This window comes from Populus trichocarpa, chromosome 8 (assembly GCF_000002775.5).
Source record: "Populus trichocarpa isolate Nisqually-1 chromosome 8, P.trichocarpa_v4.1, whole genome shotgun sequence".
Classification (NCBI taxonomy): Eukaryota; Viridiplantae; Streptophyta; class Magnoliopsida; order Malpighiales; family Salicaceae; genus Populus; species Populus trichocarpa.
The window spans coordinates 5495299-5511480 of record NC_037292.2 but is presented as its reverse complement, the minus strand read 5'-3'; the positions used below and the strand labels follow the sequence as shown (position 1 = coordinate 5511480).

General features: G+C 35.3%; 2 protein-coding genes across 23 annotated transcripts; one reads left to right on the top strand and one right to left on the bottom strand.

Moving 5' to 3' along the window:
- Positions 1-1369: 1369 nt before the first annotated feature.
- LOC7498179 (agamous-like MADS-box protein AGL30) lies at positions 1370-6923 on the bottom strand. 3 transcript variants are annotated; one of them, XM_024606712.2, is made up of 12 exons: positions 6694-6923; positions 5882-6067; positions 5485-5541; positions 5365-5383; positions 5166-5230; positions 5041-5056; positions 4873-4934; positions 4669-4765; positions 4093-4140; positions 3872-3999; positions 3204-3582; positions 1370-1864 (listed from the first exon to the last, which is right to left on the bottom strand). In XM_024606712.2, exons 1-12 carry the CDS (start codon positions 6828-6830, stop codon positions 1853-1855), a joined length of 1206 nt encoding a protein of 401 aa, XP_024462480.1. In that variant the 5' UTR covers positions 6831-6923; the 3' UTR covers positions 1370-1852. The 3 variants fall into 3 exon arrangements, with proteins under 3 accessions (XP_024462480.1, XP_024462479.1, XP_024462481.1); XM_024606711.2 differs by having other exon boundaries at positions 5485-5544; positions 6694-6921; XM_024606713.2 differs by lacking the exon at positions 6694-6923 and adding an exon at positions 6162-6655 and having other exon boundaries at positions 5485-5544.
- Positions 6924-8952: 2029 nt separating this feature from the next.
- LOC18101448 (transcription termination factor MTEF1, chloroplastic) lies at positions 8953-14606 on the top strand. 20 transcript variants are annotated; one of them, XR_002983479.2, is made up of 4 exons: positions 8953-9502; positions 13575-13614; positions 13705-14132; positions 14357-14606. XR_002983479.2 is itself a non-coding variant. In XM_024607775.2 (3 exons), exons 1-3 carry the CDS (start codon positions 9228-9230, stop codon positions 13738-13740), a joined length of 351 nt encoding a protein of 116 aa, XP_024463543.1. In that variant the 5' UTR covers positions 8953-9227; the 3' UTR covers positions 13741-14606. The 20 variants fall into 20 exon arrangements, 1 of the variants encoding a protein (XP_024463543.1); XR_002983478.2 differs by having other exon boundaries at positions 13705-14188; XM_024607775.2 differs by having other exon boundaries at positions 13705-14606.
- Positions 14607-16182: the final 1576 nt, after the last annotated feature.

Below are 16182 nucleotides of genomic sequence, written 5' to 3'. Positions count from 1 at the left end.
TTTAAGAGTTGTATTACTCCCATCTTTTTTTGATATTTTATTTTCAACCCTCAACCCTTTAAATATTATCAGATTACGGTATTAGGAGTATAATTTTTATTAATTACGCAATTCGCGGTAGAAAAATTATCCAAGCTGTGCGATTTCCTTTTTTTTTTCTTTTTTTTTTTCAAAATCTCACCTTGGATATATTTTTTAAAAAAACAAAACCCTCATATTCAAAAGGGAAACTTCGTTTTCATAGACAAGTCATACATCAAAAGACAACAACAACAGTAACAGACGTGGATTGATTGCCTATGAATCGATCGTAAGACAAGACCTATGCATGTGATCACATTAACAGAGAATTTCACCTTTTCATGTTGGTCCTGAATTTCCACGTATTGAAACAATCAAGCTGCTTGCCGTAGTGCTTTTCTGTGTTTTAAAAGTGTATTTATTTTGAAAAAAATGTATTTTATATTGATTTTTAATAATTTTAATGTATTAATTTTAAAAAAAACGCTATATCAGTGTTGTGTGGTTTTCTTCCTCTCTGATCGTAACTTTCTCTCTGACAGCTATATATAGAAATCAAAGAAAATCTAAAAATGCAAGATACTAGGGTCTCATCAAACCGTGAAATTCTCCCTTATGACCTTATTTAATGGTTCAGAACAGCGACTGTAGATTGGGTTTTTCTGGGCATTTTAATTTTCTCTTGTCAAATCTCACGATCATATATCAATATCTAGCTGAGCTGTGTGCATGTTTACTAAGGACGTTGTTACCTTTGATCTGGTAGTTGGGTTGTCAAGGTGTTCTACGTGGAGAGATTTGCCTAGATTGTGACTTAATCGCTCTATTCACATGATTTTGATGGCATTCCTATGCTGGAGTTGAATAATTGCTTTGCTTGCAGTTGAAACAGTCTAATCATGGATATGATTCTTACAATTACAGGGAAGGAAAAAGCGTAGGGTTTCTCAAATTTAAATGAGTTCAGATATAATATGATAATATATTAAGGGGTTATACTTTGCAATTTTTTATAACTTAGTGTATCAAAATTTATTTTTTATAATCAAGTGGAATTTTGGATGCATGTTAATATGGCTGTCAAGTGACCGTGTAATACATATAAAGCGATATCATTTTGATGGGAAATCTCAATCTATTTCACTGAGATGTTCTAACAGGCAGCTCCATGTTCAGGTTGCGTCCCTACAGCCCATCCATTTTTGGGTTCTAGGCAATTGAATTTGTGCTCTCAAGGCCAGTTTCTCACGTATACTGGAAGAAAATGTTGCAGGGGAACATGGTGATGCCTTGTTTCATCGGGGTGAAGGTAAGAATAACAAAAAAAAAAACATAAGAGGAAAATCAGTGCGGAAAATCGGTATCAAACTGCTTACAGAACTCCATTCACAGAAGTTGTTTTAAATTACATGCGTTGTTATATGGTTTTAATATACATTGCTATATGGTTTCAATATACATCTCCAGGACACACCAAGGCAGGATGCGGCCGGCAGCCCGCCTGCCCTTTGTGACCTCGTCTCGCCAGAGTTTAGACAGGGAAAGCTTAAATTTAAGTAAAACCTACAACTTGTATACATAAGATTGGAAACAATGCCTCATTTGATAGAATCAAGCACCATTCTTTCTAACAAGTTACCAGCATAAGGGAATTCCTATGCTGATATCAAGCTGTATAGATATTATGTATTCGCTGGCTTCTTCTCGCTGTTGAAAAGCTACGAACCTATAGCAAATTCAATATCGTCATTTAGAGGACAGGTAATTTCACAAAAATGTGACCAAGCTCTCCAGCAACTTATCACTGACTGAAGAGTTGCATCCCTCAATCTCAGTGTGGTTGCTGCAAAAAATAAATCAGTTTCAATTTACAATAAGCTGGACGATAACAATTTATGACCTGACGATAAGCAATTTAATATAGCTGATTCAAAGAGGAACTTATACTCAACAATCTTTGCTCTAAAATGAGATCTCACCATTATCAAAAGACTAAATCAGTGGTTCTTATAACTCACAACAGAAATCCAAGAATAAGAGCATCAAAATTTGCAATAGGACCAACAACTTGAAGACCGAGCACTCTTAAGGAATAGGGATGTGCGAGGAATCATGACTTGCATGTTGCATGTTTTTCAATAGATTCCCACTTATACCACCTTCTACCTAGAGAGTCCGCCGTCTGCGTTTCTAACTGAGGTGTAGGGCAAGATAAATCTAGCAATACACACACACTAACTTAATCTATTTGACCTGATCTGAAGCAACTAATATTATGACCATAGCCGGGTGGCAACACCAATATAGATTCAGTACTTTTTTACACTAATAGAGAACTTAATCTATTTGAAGTGCATTCCAAAGGTGCAACTCAATTTTAACCAAGGTATCTCTTACTGGAGCAGCATGCAACAACAATAAAAATATTCCTGAAATAATTGAATCCCAAAATCCACTCTCTGTTACTGAAATAAACATCTCCACCATAATGAATGTAAACAATACTATCCGAATCAAATAAAATTAAATCTCAATTCAAGGCTTCTGTAATGTTGATGTGGCATTCTCCTGGAAAATAGAGAACTTTAAAGTAAAATAATAGTACTGAAATGAGCTACCGCAGTCAAAACACACCTCAAGAACAGAAATTCAACACCTGGATCCCTAACACACCATAATAAAAAAATAGCTACATAATATAAAATGGCTTCAAATCCTAAATTAACCCAGCAAACAGGCTAAACATCACTCAAATAGGTAAATACTTTGAAGAATTTCCGCCTCTTATTTTGGTAAAGCCTAGTTGAAGGTCACATTGGTCATCTAGTAATATGCTCAAACTATCGCCTATGGGTGATACTTTAGATTGAATGGAAGCATTGAAAGAGGTAATACTCTAGCTCTTATATATTTAATTGCATCTTATAGATGAACTTTAAGTGACCGTTTATTATTCCAATGGGCATCATATTACAAGCTTTTAGATGATTTTTTCCTTAGTAAACACCATAATGGAGGATGGTTACGTATATCCACATCTCCACATATATTTTTTCTCATTCCAGCAATCGCTAACTCGGTCAAAAGGTTCAGATCAGTTCATAGATGACCCATGTGAAATATAAGGGGAAAAAAAAAATACTTATCTGCTTATTTAAACCAGAAACGAGGAAAAAACTTACCTGAGAATACAAATGGTCATCAAACATAGTAACAGCGCACGATCCTGGTGTAGAAGCCCAACCACAAGGGGTGGAGTCATACCCAGGTTTAGGAGCTTCAAAACTTCCATTAACATGAAAATCCTCAGGGCTTTTTTGTGTTTTCATCTCTGCTGCAGGTTGGAATTTTGAATCGTTCAACAAATTTAGATTGTATGACCCAGGCAGGTAAGGGTACTGCCCAGCCATCTGCAGCCTCAGTGATGCAGTTCCATTAAACTCATCAAGAATACCATTCATACCACTTTCTTGACCAGAACTAGATAGCTCCGAATTTTTCCCCGCGCCAAAGTAGCCAGAATAACTCCCAAAAGAGGTGGTTGCAGAGCACTCCGCATCCCTTAAAAAAGATATTCAATCAATTAGTTAAGAGCACATCATCAGAAGGGGTATTCTAAACTCCTCTATGCATAGGTACATTGTTAATTTGTAACCTTTTCTGCGTATATTTGTGTCCTATCCTGCACAATATAAAATGCTTCTATGGATCCTACACTATGCCTCAATCCCCGACTCTCTTTCCATGTGTTTATGCATACACATGGGCAGAGCAAGCCCAGACATGATCTTCCAGTAGGAAAATAATTTTAGCAATGGGATTAGAAGTTTCCTTTAATTGGTTCACTCACCTATGGGGAAGCAGATTTGGGTCCTCTGGTAACATAATATGCTGACTGTCGGTGTTAGGAATCCATGAAATAGGTGGGAGCTGCTGCTCCACACCCATTCTAAAAGGTACATGCATCGCATTCTGAAACTGCAAGCAAGATTAGTTAGGTAACAACTTCCAGTGAATATTCACAGCAATACCATCAGGGAACCATTGTTTCAAATAAAAGTCATTTGTTACCTGACTATGGCATTCTAGAGACATAAGATGCTGTTTTCCCAGGTGTTCCTGGCAAAAAAAGGAACTCTGTTAAAACGTAAAAAAAAAACTGTTACGGATAGTGAAGAGATATAATTAGCTCATAGGCTTTCTTTTCAAGGCCTGATAGATTGTTTCCGCTAAATTGACTCAAAGTTTTGCAGCGCTGGCTTTTGTTTCACTCTACTACTCAAAGAACACTTGAATACTCTGAACATTGGGAGGTAGCATTGCTTGTATATTTGATCCTTTTCAAAACCATCCAATTTAGTTAGAAAATTGACTAAGATGTCAAATCATCTTATTCTCGCTGCCCTCCTCATTATCCATAAAAAAAAAAGAATGTTGTGGGATTACACTGGGTAGGCTCATGGATTTTCTCATAGACAGGCTAGGCTAACATGCAGATCCTAATTAATCCCACATTCAATCGATACTGCCCAAGCTGACCAAAGATGAGACACAATTATAAATCAAAAACATAGGAGCTGTTGAATAACATGCAGAAAGAGAGTATATATTTTCTCCAGATGAAATCCACCACAAGAATAGGCATACCTTATGTGATCGAATCCGATTAAGTGATTCCCTGAGTGAACTTTCCAATTGCCCTAGATGCTCTAAGCTGCTAATCTCATCTGGATTGGTCCAGTAGCTGCAGAAACTCAAAGTAACTTACGATTAGTCCAGGGTGGTGACCACCCACAGCATTCATAAGATCATGAAAAGGAACTCTACATTCAAAGATTTGGACGTGTTCACCTCAGCTTCTTGTGCACATCAGATAGTTGATTCTGCAGTAGCCTTGATTGGCTAGTCAGGTCCTGGTCAAAATTGCAATTTTGTAGGATATGGTACAATCCATCATCACACAAGAAAGAGTTTTGAGATGTCGTATTTAACAATGGATAAACTAGTTTGCACCCATACCTCTATTGTTTGAGAACTGAAACAAAAAGCACAGGATTCAAGAACTTTAGTACATAACGTTTAAAGAACATAGTCAGCCTATAAGCTACGCAAAATGAAATGTGTCAACACCAACAAGCGCATACCTTGTACCAAGAAATTCTGGTATATTAACATCATGGTCCAGCTTCTTAAAAGTTTTCTTCAGTGCCTATAGGCTCAAAGAAAAAGAAAATAATAACCAAAAAGAATGACAACTGCATCAACAAAACCAAGTGAAAAAAAGAGCAGATGAGAGGTAATATTAGAGAGAGGAGTCTCGTAAACAAGGATCCAAGGACTTACTTCAAGGCTTTCTAACTTCCTGTTCCAATCAAATAAAAGAACAATTTAGTTCCAATTTGATAAATATTCAATGCAGGCATGAGAGGACTAAAAAAATGAAGCAAGAAAACTTCACAATACCTCTTCGCCCTTTCTTGTGGTGTTAACTGAGCAAATTTTGTAATTACTTCTTCGATGCTACTAAAGAAGGAAAAGGAAGGAAATTATTCAAAATTGTTAACGTCGGTGAGAACCAAAATATGATGACAAACAAAAGTGATCATGATTATTGAATATAAAATGACGCCCTAGAGGATACACAACCTTAATATACTCCTTTGCCCCTCAACCAGATACACAACTGATATGCAAAAATATATTGAGGATCGCACATGCATGTGAAAATCAAGTTGAATCTGTACCTATGCAATGAAATTCCCGAAAAGATGCAAAGCAAGAAATTTCATAGGCAAGCTTAAAGTTCACTCGCTCACTTTAATTCTCTAAAAAGGTGGAAGCGTGGCATTAATGACAGTACCTGCTTGCTCCTTTACACAACGAAGGCTTGCCAGTTGGTGAAAACATGAGAAGGATAATGTCTATGTCACATAGTATAGATAACTCATTAGCCTTCTTCATGATACCATGTTTCCTCTTGGCATAGGTCGCTTGACGTCCATTTGTATTCTCCAATTTCTTAATCTTTAGCTTCACCCTACCCATCCTGCACGTTTAACATCGCCATGTAAGTATCAAAAGATGCCCCTGATTTGAAAGCCTATATAGAATATTCCACGTTTCTCAGAGTTTCCACTGACCTCTAATTTCATTTCAGCATTTAATTTCCAACATTAAGCACGTATTTCAAACCAGGTATTAATTTTTCATCAGTTAGCATCAAAATATCCTCGAAAGTTTGCAAATTTATCATGATTAAACACCTTTTAATACCTAATGCACCGAAATCAAGTATCAAAACAATAAGTACATAAAGACCAGACAAGAGATTTGACAAATGAAAGTTGATCAAAAAACAAATGCAGATATGGAAAGCAATAGTTTTGACATAAGAGAGAAAGGGAAAGAAATGGGATCGTAGGAAAAGAAGAAACTGGGAATTTAAAAAGGAAAAAAAATAAAACAGCCAAGAAGAACTAAGCCATTTAGCTAGCTATTGTGACTGCCAAACAAAACAAAAGAATGAAACAGTCACTGCCCAGTTTCCTCTTAATGAAAAGAAAGAGGAAAATCTACGTATCTGCCTGCCTCTCTCTCTGTCTTTCTGACGAAGAAGAGATGAGTTGTAGGGGGGGGAAAGAAACAACAAAAAAAGAAAGAAAGAAAACTTGCCTTAAGGAGCAAATCAAACGACGAGTGGAATTTGGATGATAGAAAAGAATATTTAAATGTGGGAACCAGGAAAAAGTAGAGAGAGAGGGGAAGAAGAAGAAGAGAGAGAAGGGGTTGCATATATGATAGGATTGCATGACATGACCGGGTGAACGCCAAAATCGGTCACCCAACGAAGCTTGAGGGTCGGGATCGTCAAGTTTCCCCCGAGAGCTTCAAACCAACCAAAAAAAACTTGACAATAACCTACGCCATATCACCACCTCGGGGAAAAAAAAAAAAACACTCCACTACTATTCATTCTATCCGTCTCAATCTGTACCTCTTCTTTACTTTTTTTTTTATATATATATATATATATATTTTTTAAAAGTATTTTTTAAGAAAATTAAAAATATATATATTTTTAAAAAATATTATTTTTAATTTTCATATCAATACATTTTAAAAATAAAAAAAATATTATTTTAATTAAAAAATGATTTTAAAAACAAGCTCTATTAAAATAACAATCAAGCCCAGGAGTCAATTTGTGTTGCCCAAAAAAGGCAACAAAGACGGAAATAGGGCAAGAAAGCGTTCTGAACAAAATGACAGATATTGAATGCATTGAAATTATACATTTTTTTATATTAAGTGTGTTGTTTTTTCATATAAAATTCTTAAAATAAATATAATCTAAAGTATTGTTATGATTATAATATATAGATTTCTTATGCGTTAATATATTTAAATTTAAATTAATAAGAAATTAATGTTTACTGGAAATATGTGAACTGTCATGATTAAAAAGGGGGTGTATTATTTTATCATTAGGGAAGCTTGTATTTGTTTTTACAGTTAAACTCGTTTTTTAAAATGTTTTTAAAATTATATTTTATCGAAAAAACTATTAAATTAATATTTTATATATATATATATATATATATATATTTCAATAATTTTAATACTGTATTTTTTAAAACAAATGTTAATGTCCTATTTACCTTCTTTGTTTCTTTTGTTGCTTGCTAGGCGTGCTTTAATTGTGGAATGGATAGAGTTTAGCATGTGAACTTTAAAAAAGGGAGTACATTATTTTACTATTGGGCCAGCTTTATTAGTCTAATTCTAGAGTGTATTTGTTTTTGTGATTTAATTTATTTTTAAAATATTTTTATTTAAAAAAATATTAAATTCAAGTTTTTTAATTATTTTTTATAATTTTAATGTATTGGTATAAAAAAAATTAAAAAATATATTATTTAAATATATTTTCAATTAAATATTTTTATATAAAAATATTATCTACCACATTATCGATTAAATACATGGAAAAAGGTGAAGATATACATTAAAATAAAGAGAGAGGGACATAATTCAACCATTTATTTGCATCTCCCCTCCAACATAAGGCCCTGTATGTTGCTGAAATTTAATTTTTTCTAGAAAGTGGTCTTCATAAAAAATTAATTTACTGAAAAGTAAATTATATTTTTTTTTTGACAATGTTATGGAAAAAAAAGTTAAAAACATTTTTATAGTATTTAACTATGCCATGAAAAATGAGATAAAAAGTAACTTATCAATGTTTTATTTTTTTTCAAGTTTATTAAAAGAATGAAAGTCATGTCTAACAGAAAAAAAATTCAAAAAGGATGAAATTAAAAAAAATAAAAAATATATATATATATATATTCTTAAATTATCTAAAATAAAAAAAATATTAATTAAAAGAATAAGGACTAAAATTGATTTATAAACAAATTAAAATAAAATTTAATTAAATTTAAAATAATCAACAAATAACATGATATTTTTAAATTTTTCATAGCTTTTGAAAATATATTTCGTTCAAAATAAAAGAAAAATATTTTTTTAATTGAAAAGTGTTTTTTTTATCAACTTTTACAATAATAAACAAATATAGAAAAATCTAAAAAATAATTTTCAAAAGACTACTTTGAATGAAACAATTGAAGAATAACACCACAGCTTCAAAAATTTTAAAATGGAAGTCATACTGAGTTCAATCGATCCGTGACCGTGTGATTAACCTTCTCATAAAGATGGGCTGTGTTTTTTTTTTCCAAGCTGATTACAGAAAATACTAGAATTGAAATTTGCTGTGAATGTCCATTCCACAAATACTGTGTATTAAAACCTCTAGCCCAAAAAGACGATACAACAACCCAAGAAACATAAAAGCCCAATTACAAAATCAAACGCTACCTCTTTAAATGGGCCCCCACCGTAAACTGCCTCTCCTCCATGGGCCTCCACTGGCCGTACCCTTCCCTCCTCACCTCTACCCTGTCTTTGATTTCCTATTCAACGAAGTCGAAATCCCATTTCATGATATCTCTAGGCCAATCAATCGCTGTCCCAAATTGTTAGTTTCCAGTTTGTCTCATCAATTAAGGCCTGCTTTTGTTTTTCTAAAAGATTAGGGCTTTGTGGGTCTCCAAAAGTTAAATTATCAAACTACTTTGTCGCTTGTTTATAACGTGGAGAGAAGATTGACGGGTAAGATTGAATTTAGGAAGGTTAAAAATATGGCTGTGAGGGCACCTGGGATTTTGACTCTTAGTATGGACAGGAATTTGGGGCCTAAACTTGATTACTCTGTGAGAGAAATAAAAGGTGATTTAGAGGAATTTAAGAAGTTTCCGCAGTTCTTTTCGTTCAGTCTTGAGAGGAAGATTAAGCCTAGGCATAGAATGTTGGTGGAGTATGGACTGAAGATGCCACTGTCGAGAATGTTAAAGGTTAATGAAGGGGAATTCAACGCTAGGTTGTTTGAAATGCTGCTGAGAATGGTGGAGGGGAGGTAACTTGATTGGACGTACTCAGTAAGTTGACCCATTGCTTGCTTGCCTGTGTATTTTGATAAAGTAAAGTAATGACCCCTTGATTGCTTGCCTGTGTATTTTGATAAGGTAATGTTTGGATTATGTGATATACTATGATAGTTTTACATGTGGGCATGTTTTGAGTTTGTGATAGATGAGATTTAATTTTTAAGTTGCTATAGATTTGATTGAGATATCATGCTGATCGTGAATTGTAATTTGTGTCTTAGGACGTGAAAAACTGTCTCGTGTCTATAAAGTTGGATTCTGTGTAGCGTAGTTCATATGCAATTAAACTGTTAAGGGAATGATTGAAAGAGAAACATTTAAAAAGAAAAGAAAAGAAATAGGGACACCACATGTATTGCAGGAAGTTATGCTTAGCCGTGTACATGGAACTTTGCTGGGATGTGAAAAATTGTCTCTGTTTCAAGTGTGAGTGTGGTTTATGCAGTTTAAGGAGCCAAGACGTTGATCGTTAAGCCTGTGGTTAACATTGGTTTGCTATGTCGCGACATAGTCAAGCCTTAACAGAAACCAAACACTTTATGATGTCTTGCTGTGTAAACCTTTTTCTTTTACTTGTGCTCTGTCGCAGAGCTTCTAAGGACACTTGATATCATAGAGATATTCCATCTCAGTGATGTGAATCCTAAATCTCTCAGATTGGGAGACTCCAAGAACTACTTTTATTTCTCAAACTCTGTTCTGGAAGGAAATGTTTAAAAACTCAACGGATTTTGGCAGTGCTGGGAGGATTTCGAGCAGTGGCTTTAAGCCTATAACAACCGTGAGGAATAGTCAAGTCAATAAGAAAGTCCTGCTATTCTGTCCTAATTCAAGAAATTCAAGTGTACAATTGTCCTGCTATTCGTATGTGGCCTGTTGGCAATAATTTATACCATAGCCATCAGTGTTCCTAGGTAGTTGTAGGTTTTTGACAGTCTTCTGTCTAGCATGTTAATTTGTGGTTCTATCCATTTTTCCTTTTAGGAACGCTCTCACAATACCTAATAGCACTATCTACTATACAGTAGAGCTTTTAAAAAATTTAATAAAACACAATTTAACATGTTCCACTTTCTGGAGAACAGTAACAGTTCTGCAAACAGTAGAATGCAAAAAACTAAGTTCTACAAGCGTATTCTAGCATTATCATTACAACTTTTTGGACATTCAAGTCTTGCCAAATCTCTCCTTGCAATACTGGAATGCCCTTTCCTATTGCTAAAGAGAAAACCCCAACGAATGACAGGGAGTTAAATTTGAGTATCTTGTGTGCTTTTAGTGATGCCTTTTGAATTTTTGTTCTTTCCATTCAACTCATTCCCAGTGCTCTTTTGATGTCCCCTAATCATTTTCATAACCGAAGCTACAACCCAATCCTGGACACACCTGACTTCTAATCTACTTCCCCCACAGACCAATGTCGTTGAATGCATTCTGTTATCCTCTCTATCACCACAAATTCCATAACCACCATCACCAATCACAACCCAACTTCTACGTCTAGCTCATGGAGAAAAGACCTAGTTCTGCTGCAACTGCAACTGTGTTGCTTATCAAAATGCGTGTGACTATATGCCTCGGGGATGTGAGTTGTCTAGGAATAGAAGTTAATGATTTGCATTTCCTCTGTTTGGGGTTGCATGCCCTTTCTAAAAATTCCTTAAGTTGTATGGTTTTTTTTGCAGTTGCTCCTTTTTTGCGCGAACTCCATGAGGTTAAAATGAGTTTGTCATCAGGTTGAGCTGCTTAAGAATTTTCTGTATAGGGCCACTTGGGCTCCTCTCTAACATCAAGATTGAGTTTTATATCACAAAATATAGCATACAGTTGTTTGTGCTTTCTTTCTCCTTCCCTTTTCCGAGGGATGAAATGGATGTTGAAATACAGTATCAGTTGAAGCCCCCGAGTTTTTCTTTTCACCTTTTGTTTCCTTGACGTCTTCTGGCTCTATACTAGGCTGCTACCAGCATTTCTGGAAACTCTGGTTTCAGATGAGTTCAGATTTTTTTTAGTGGAAAAGACTTCTTAGGAGTTCTAAGAATGCTGCTTTGGATTAAACGAGTTTATCAGCTTGACTGATTGATGATTTCCCATTAGTACCACAGACACATGCAGAAGTATATATTTTTTTCTGCTTGATTTTTGATTTGAAAGAGTTTCTGTATCTGTGCATACTCTCTTGATTCACAAAGCAAAAGTAGAGATACCGGAATGTCACTTCAAGGATATTTAAGCATCTCAGCAACGAGTACAAATGAAGTGGTCTTCCGAACTTATTCAAAGTGGTATAATCTGTTGAGATCAACTTAACTGTATTCTCAAAGATTATCCTTAGGATTAACTACTAAAGTACCCCTCTCCTATTGTTCATTTCTGATTTTGCCCATTCCCAATTTGAGAAACCAAATTTTCCAAAAACATTACCAAACATTTTCAATGTTACCTTTTCTTCTAATTTCTATAAAAAATAGTTAACAAGTCATCATATTACTAACCTGTCATGTGCATGTTTCATAAACTCACGAGGAATGGATCTGCCAGAAAACCCAAAATCACCCACTTGCAATCTGGGCATTTTTGGCAGTTTTTTCCCGTTAATGAAACGCCTCCATGGCATGTTGAGTATTTTGACAGTGCTATCAACTATTTTAAAAGGGACTGGATGAAAGGGTGACATTGAAACATTTGGTAACATCAAGGGCAAAATTGATTCCGTGAATTGGTAAATGGTAACATTGTTAATGAGCTAATAGGTGAAGGGCATTTTTGTAGTTAACCCTCATCCATATTTATCTCTTTTATTGATGGCATTTTATTGCGATTGCTAATGCACTATAACTGTCTGATTCAGGGATTTGCTTACATATATTACACCAGTTTAGTATGTATCAATCCAACCACATGAATTCTTTTGTGACCATGAACAATATGTTATGGATACATCGTTGAAGTATTTGGTGTGGATTTGGGATGTCTCAGGCCAAGCTCAGTTTCTCAAAGAAGACTTGAAGCACAAATGGTGTGTTATTCCTAATTTTTGGGCCTCACATTTGTTCTGAACAGTGGCTTTTTCCTGCTTTATAAATGTCTTATTTTAGGGTGCTTGCTGACCACCTTCTAGTCCCCATTTATTGCAGTCTAAACACAGGTTAAGTGTTACTGAAGGTGGGAAGATTGATTTAAGGTTATGATCATGGGGTATAATTGTGCTGTCAAATCTAATTCACTTATTTTACTGAAGCGTACATGAACTTTGCAAGTATCCTTGCATAACTAATTTCCACTGTAGCCATTTAAAACTCTCGGGTATCCAACTGAGGTTGCTTTGTGGAAGACTTTGAAGGTATTAAACCACGTTGAGTTATATATTGAGTGTTCAATTCTGGTCCCTATTGCTCTTGGATTGACATAATCCTGGGTTTTTATGTTCTTTATCTTTATTCCTGACCAATTTAGTCTCTTGATTTAATTTTTAAGCCTTTTTGTAAGCAATCATGAATAGAAACATGGGAATTATGGCGCTGAACATTTGGTTCAGAAATGTTTTGCTATGTGACATGAAATTTTTGACATTGAATTTCATTGACTAAGGATCTTTAGTTTTGACCTGCTGCATCCTTTCCATTTAGTCGGGCAAGAAAATAATTAACAGTTTGTACAGATTAACTGATTGCTGTTATAATCATCATCTGCTGCTGTGAAAGTACTTTACAGGCTGTTCAATGGATGCAAGAATGGCATATCTTGTACACTGTCCTTTAGTTGGTGGGGCCTCTGCATTGCAGCAGTTTAAAGCCACATGGTTTTCTGTAGAAACACTGTCCTCGTTATTGTTTTATTTCTATCTGGGCAACCACTATATATGAACTCTTTGTCGATTGTCTTGTTTAATTATGTAACATTGACCCACATCTTGGCATCCATGAAAATTTGTTTTTTTCGTATCTCTTGGTAGCCTTAAAAACTTGTTCTCTTTAATCTTCCTGTCTTCTCCGAGGAGAATCTTGTGTTGTCAAGTCTTACTCGATTATGTACGGTCAGGTGCAAAGATGAAAATAAAGGAGAACGGTTTCCGTGCTTGGTAGGCCTCCTATTCCTTTCCTCAAGTGTTAATATGGTTTGGGACCTGAATTCGGGGACGCTGCTGAAGCTCCATTACGTGTGATTACAGGTTCAAATTCTCTACATCCACCCTAAAGTAATTTGATAGCTCAGGAAGGAGCTTGTGCATGGTAGAATGGAGACATCGATGGCACTACGAGTGACTGATCATCTTATTTTTGGTGGTTTACATGGAACCGTAGAAGGGTAAAGACCTGCACGGTGCACAGTGATCTTAAAGTAAGTAATTTTCACTTCATATGTGAATATCCTGTGTTTGAACTCAGTTCCATTGTAGGCATATTAACCGAGCTGAAAAAGGTTACCTGTAAGTTATATCCCAAGATAGCCTAGTCTCTAGACTTGGAAAAGATGAGCATGTGGAGGAAAGCTTTGTGAATTGACGACACCGATTCAACCAAGCACTGCGAAGGATGCTTATTCAACTGTCTGTTTTTGGATGCCACGTGCAGAAAGCTGCTGCTTGCAATTCCATCCGTAAGTTCTGATGTATATCTCGGTGTTCTGACATGAATTCATCATATGATAACAAGGTATTGGACAAAGGGCACGACATTCCTTCAGGATGTTTGATTGCATAAACTAGATAAATAATTGAATCTTGTTCCAGCACACAAGTTGTCTTCACCTTCGGTTTATTCAATTGCTTTCTTGTTCTCCCTCCGAGCTTCCATGCTTATGGCCATGCCTTGGTGGACTAGGTGGCAACCAACTTGGGCCAAGTGCCATGTTCATGCATCAATGTGGATATAGCAGATCCTGGTGGGGTCTATTCTTCAGCTGAAAATTGTCCGAACTCTTTTTCCTATCGTAAGGACATTTTAGCGAGAGCCTAATTAATGTCCCTGAAGTCATATGCTTATCATAACCGGTGCTGAAAATTCAAGCTCTTGTATAATACATAATGTAATCATAATTTGAGATGTCAGTGATAAAATTTAAGATACAATATTTCTGCGGTTTCAGGTTTAATACCCGGGACAACTTTTTGTGTCCTGTACAAAACAAGTGCTTCCTTCCTGGTAAGCATAGTTTTGAAACCTGGACTGGTCCGGCGGGTCGACCCGGGCCTGGGACCGGTCCGGGTCTAAGTAAAAACTCGTCTGGGAGTTGGCCCGGCGAAACCCGGTCGACCCGGGTAAACCCAGCTGAGACCCAACCTTTTATATATATATAAAAAAGTGAAACGATGTCGTTGTTACTATTGGTAGATGGAAAATGACCTTGCTGCCGCTGCTGTTCTTGTTGGATATGGGGTTGCATCATATTCATACGATTTGAAGAAGAGGGCTTGAACAATTTATTCAAATCAAAACCTCTTCCTCCCGCTATTATTCCCCCACCTCCTTGTTGTTGCTGCTTTGGATTACCAGATGAAGCCATTATTAAGCAACAATCTGATAATATAATATACAGTGATTGGAAACAATCAATCAGAAGGAAGAAAGAGATAAGAAAAAGGCTTACAGAGTCGAGGAATTTTTGGATCCGTTCAAGTTTAAATTTTTTTTCAAATCAGATCAAAACATTTCTCCACCTCTTTTCTCTCTCTGTTCTGTCATCCCAGACTAGGGTCCCCTTTTTCCTTCCTCACCCTTGACTTTCTCTTTCTAGGACTCTCTATTTTCACTTCCGACTAATTCTGTTTGGGTACCAGTCTTCCACACCACCTGTGGTTTCCGGGCATGGTCCTTCTGCTTGGGACATGTCTGCTACGTCTCCAGCGTTCTTGGGCCCTCGCGCCGAAGCAGGGCAAAAATCAAGCATCGAACTCAAAAGAGGATAAGAACCCTGTTGTTTGGGGGACATATCAGAAAGATGAGAAGAAAAAACAGTCTTTTTCTGGGTTGACCTGGGTCAACCCATCTGACCCGTGACCCGATCACCGGGTCGGGTTTCAAAACTATGCAGGTAAGTGTGTTTGATAGTCTCGTAGCGGTTGTTTTTTAAAGTGTTTTTTATTTCATGATATATTAAAATAATTTTTTTTTAAAAAAAAAATTATTTTTGACATCAACACATAAAAATGATCTAAAAATATTAAAAAATATATTAATTTAAAGTAAAAAAAATAAAATAAAATTTAAATAAACACATCTGAAATGAAGATCATGCATTTCAAAGTTTAAGATTGTGCGCGCGCGGTTGTGTGTATAGAACCTTGTATGCACGCTGTCGTTTTTGGTAGCATTTAAAAGAAAAAAAATCCTGAGGAAAAGGGAAATTGTCCGTACATCATGAAAAATTAATATCAAATGGGCAAATTCTAATGGATCTAGCCATAAGCCAGTTATGTGGATTGATTGTCAATATTCAATTTTCTAATTTGATACAACAGCATTAAAATTTTGGAATGCAGCGTAATCGATTGAGAGCTGTTCGTTATTTTTTTTATTTTTAAAAAAATTAAAAAATATTTCTTTTACTTTAAATTATTTTTTTTAAAATTTTTAGATCTAGATATTTTAATGTATTTATATCATAAATAAAATTTAAAAAATATAAAAATATTATTTCGATGTATTTA

Bases quoted from the DNA above. Each gene is read 5' to 3' on its own strand.
- LOC7498179 (XM_024606711.2), bottom strand. From the start codon at position 6,830: ATGCAATCCTATCATATATGCAACCCCTTCTCTCTCTTCTTCTTCTTC. The intron at 5,545-5,881 runs GTACTGTCATTA...TTCCTTCTTTAG, and splicing joins TTGTGTAAAGGAGCAAGCAG to TAGCATCGAAGAAGTAATTA. The intron at 4,141-4,668 runs GTATGCCTATTC...TTTTTTTGCCAG, and splicing joins ATCGGATTCGATCACATAAG to GAACACCTGGGAAAACAGCA.
- LOC18101448 (XM_024607775.2), top strand. From the start codon at position 9,228: ATGGCTGTGAGGGCACCTGGGATTTTGACTCTTAGTATGGACAGGAAT. The intron at 9,503-13,574 runs GTAACTTGATTG...ATGTACGGTCAG, and splicing joins CTGAGAATGGTGGAGGGGAG to GTGCAAAGATGAAAATAAAG. The intron at 13,615-13,704 runs GTAGGCCTCCTA...GTGTGATTACAG, and splicing joins GAGAACGGTTTCCGTGCTTG to GTTCAAATTCTCTACATCCA.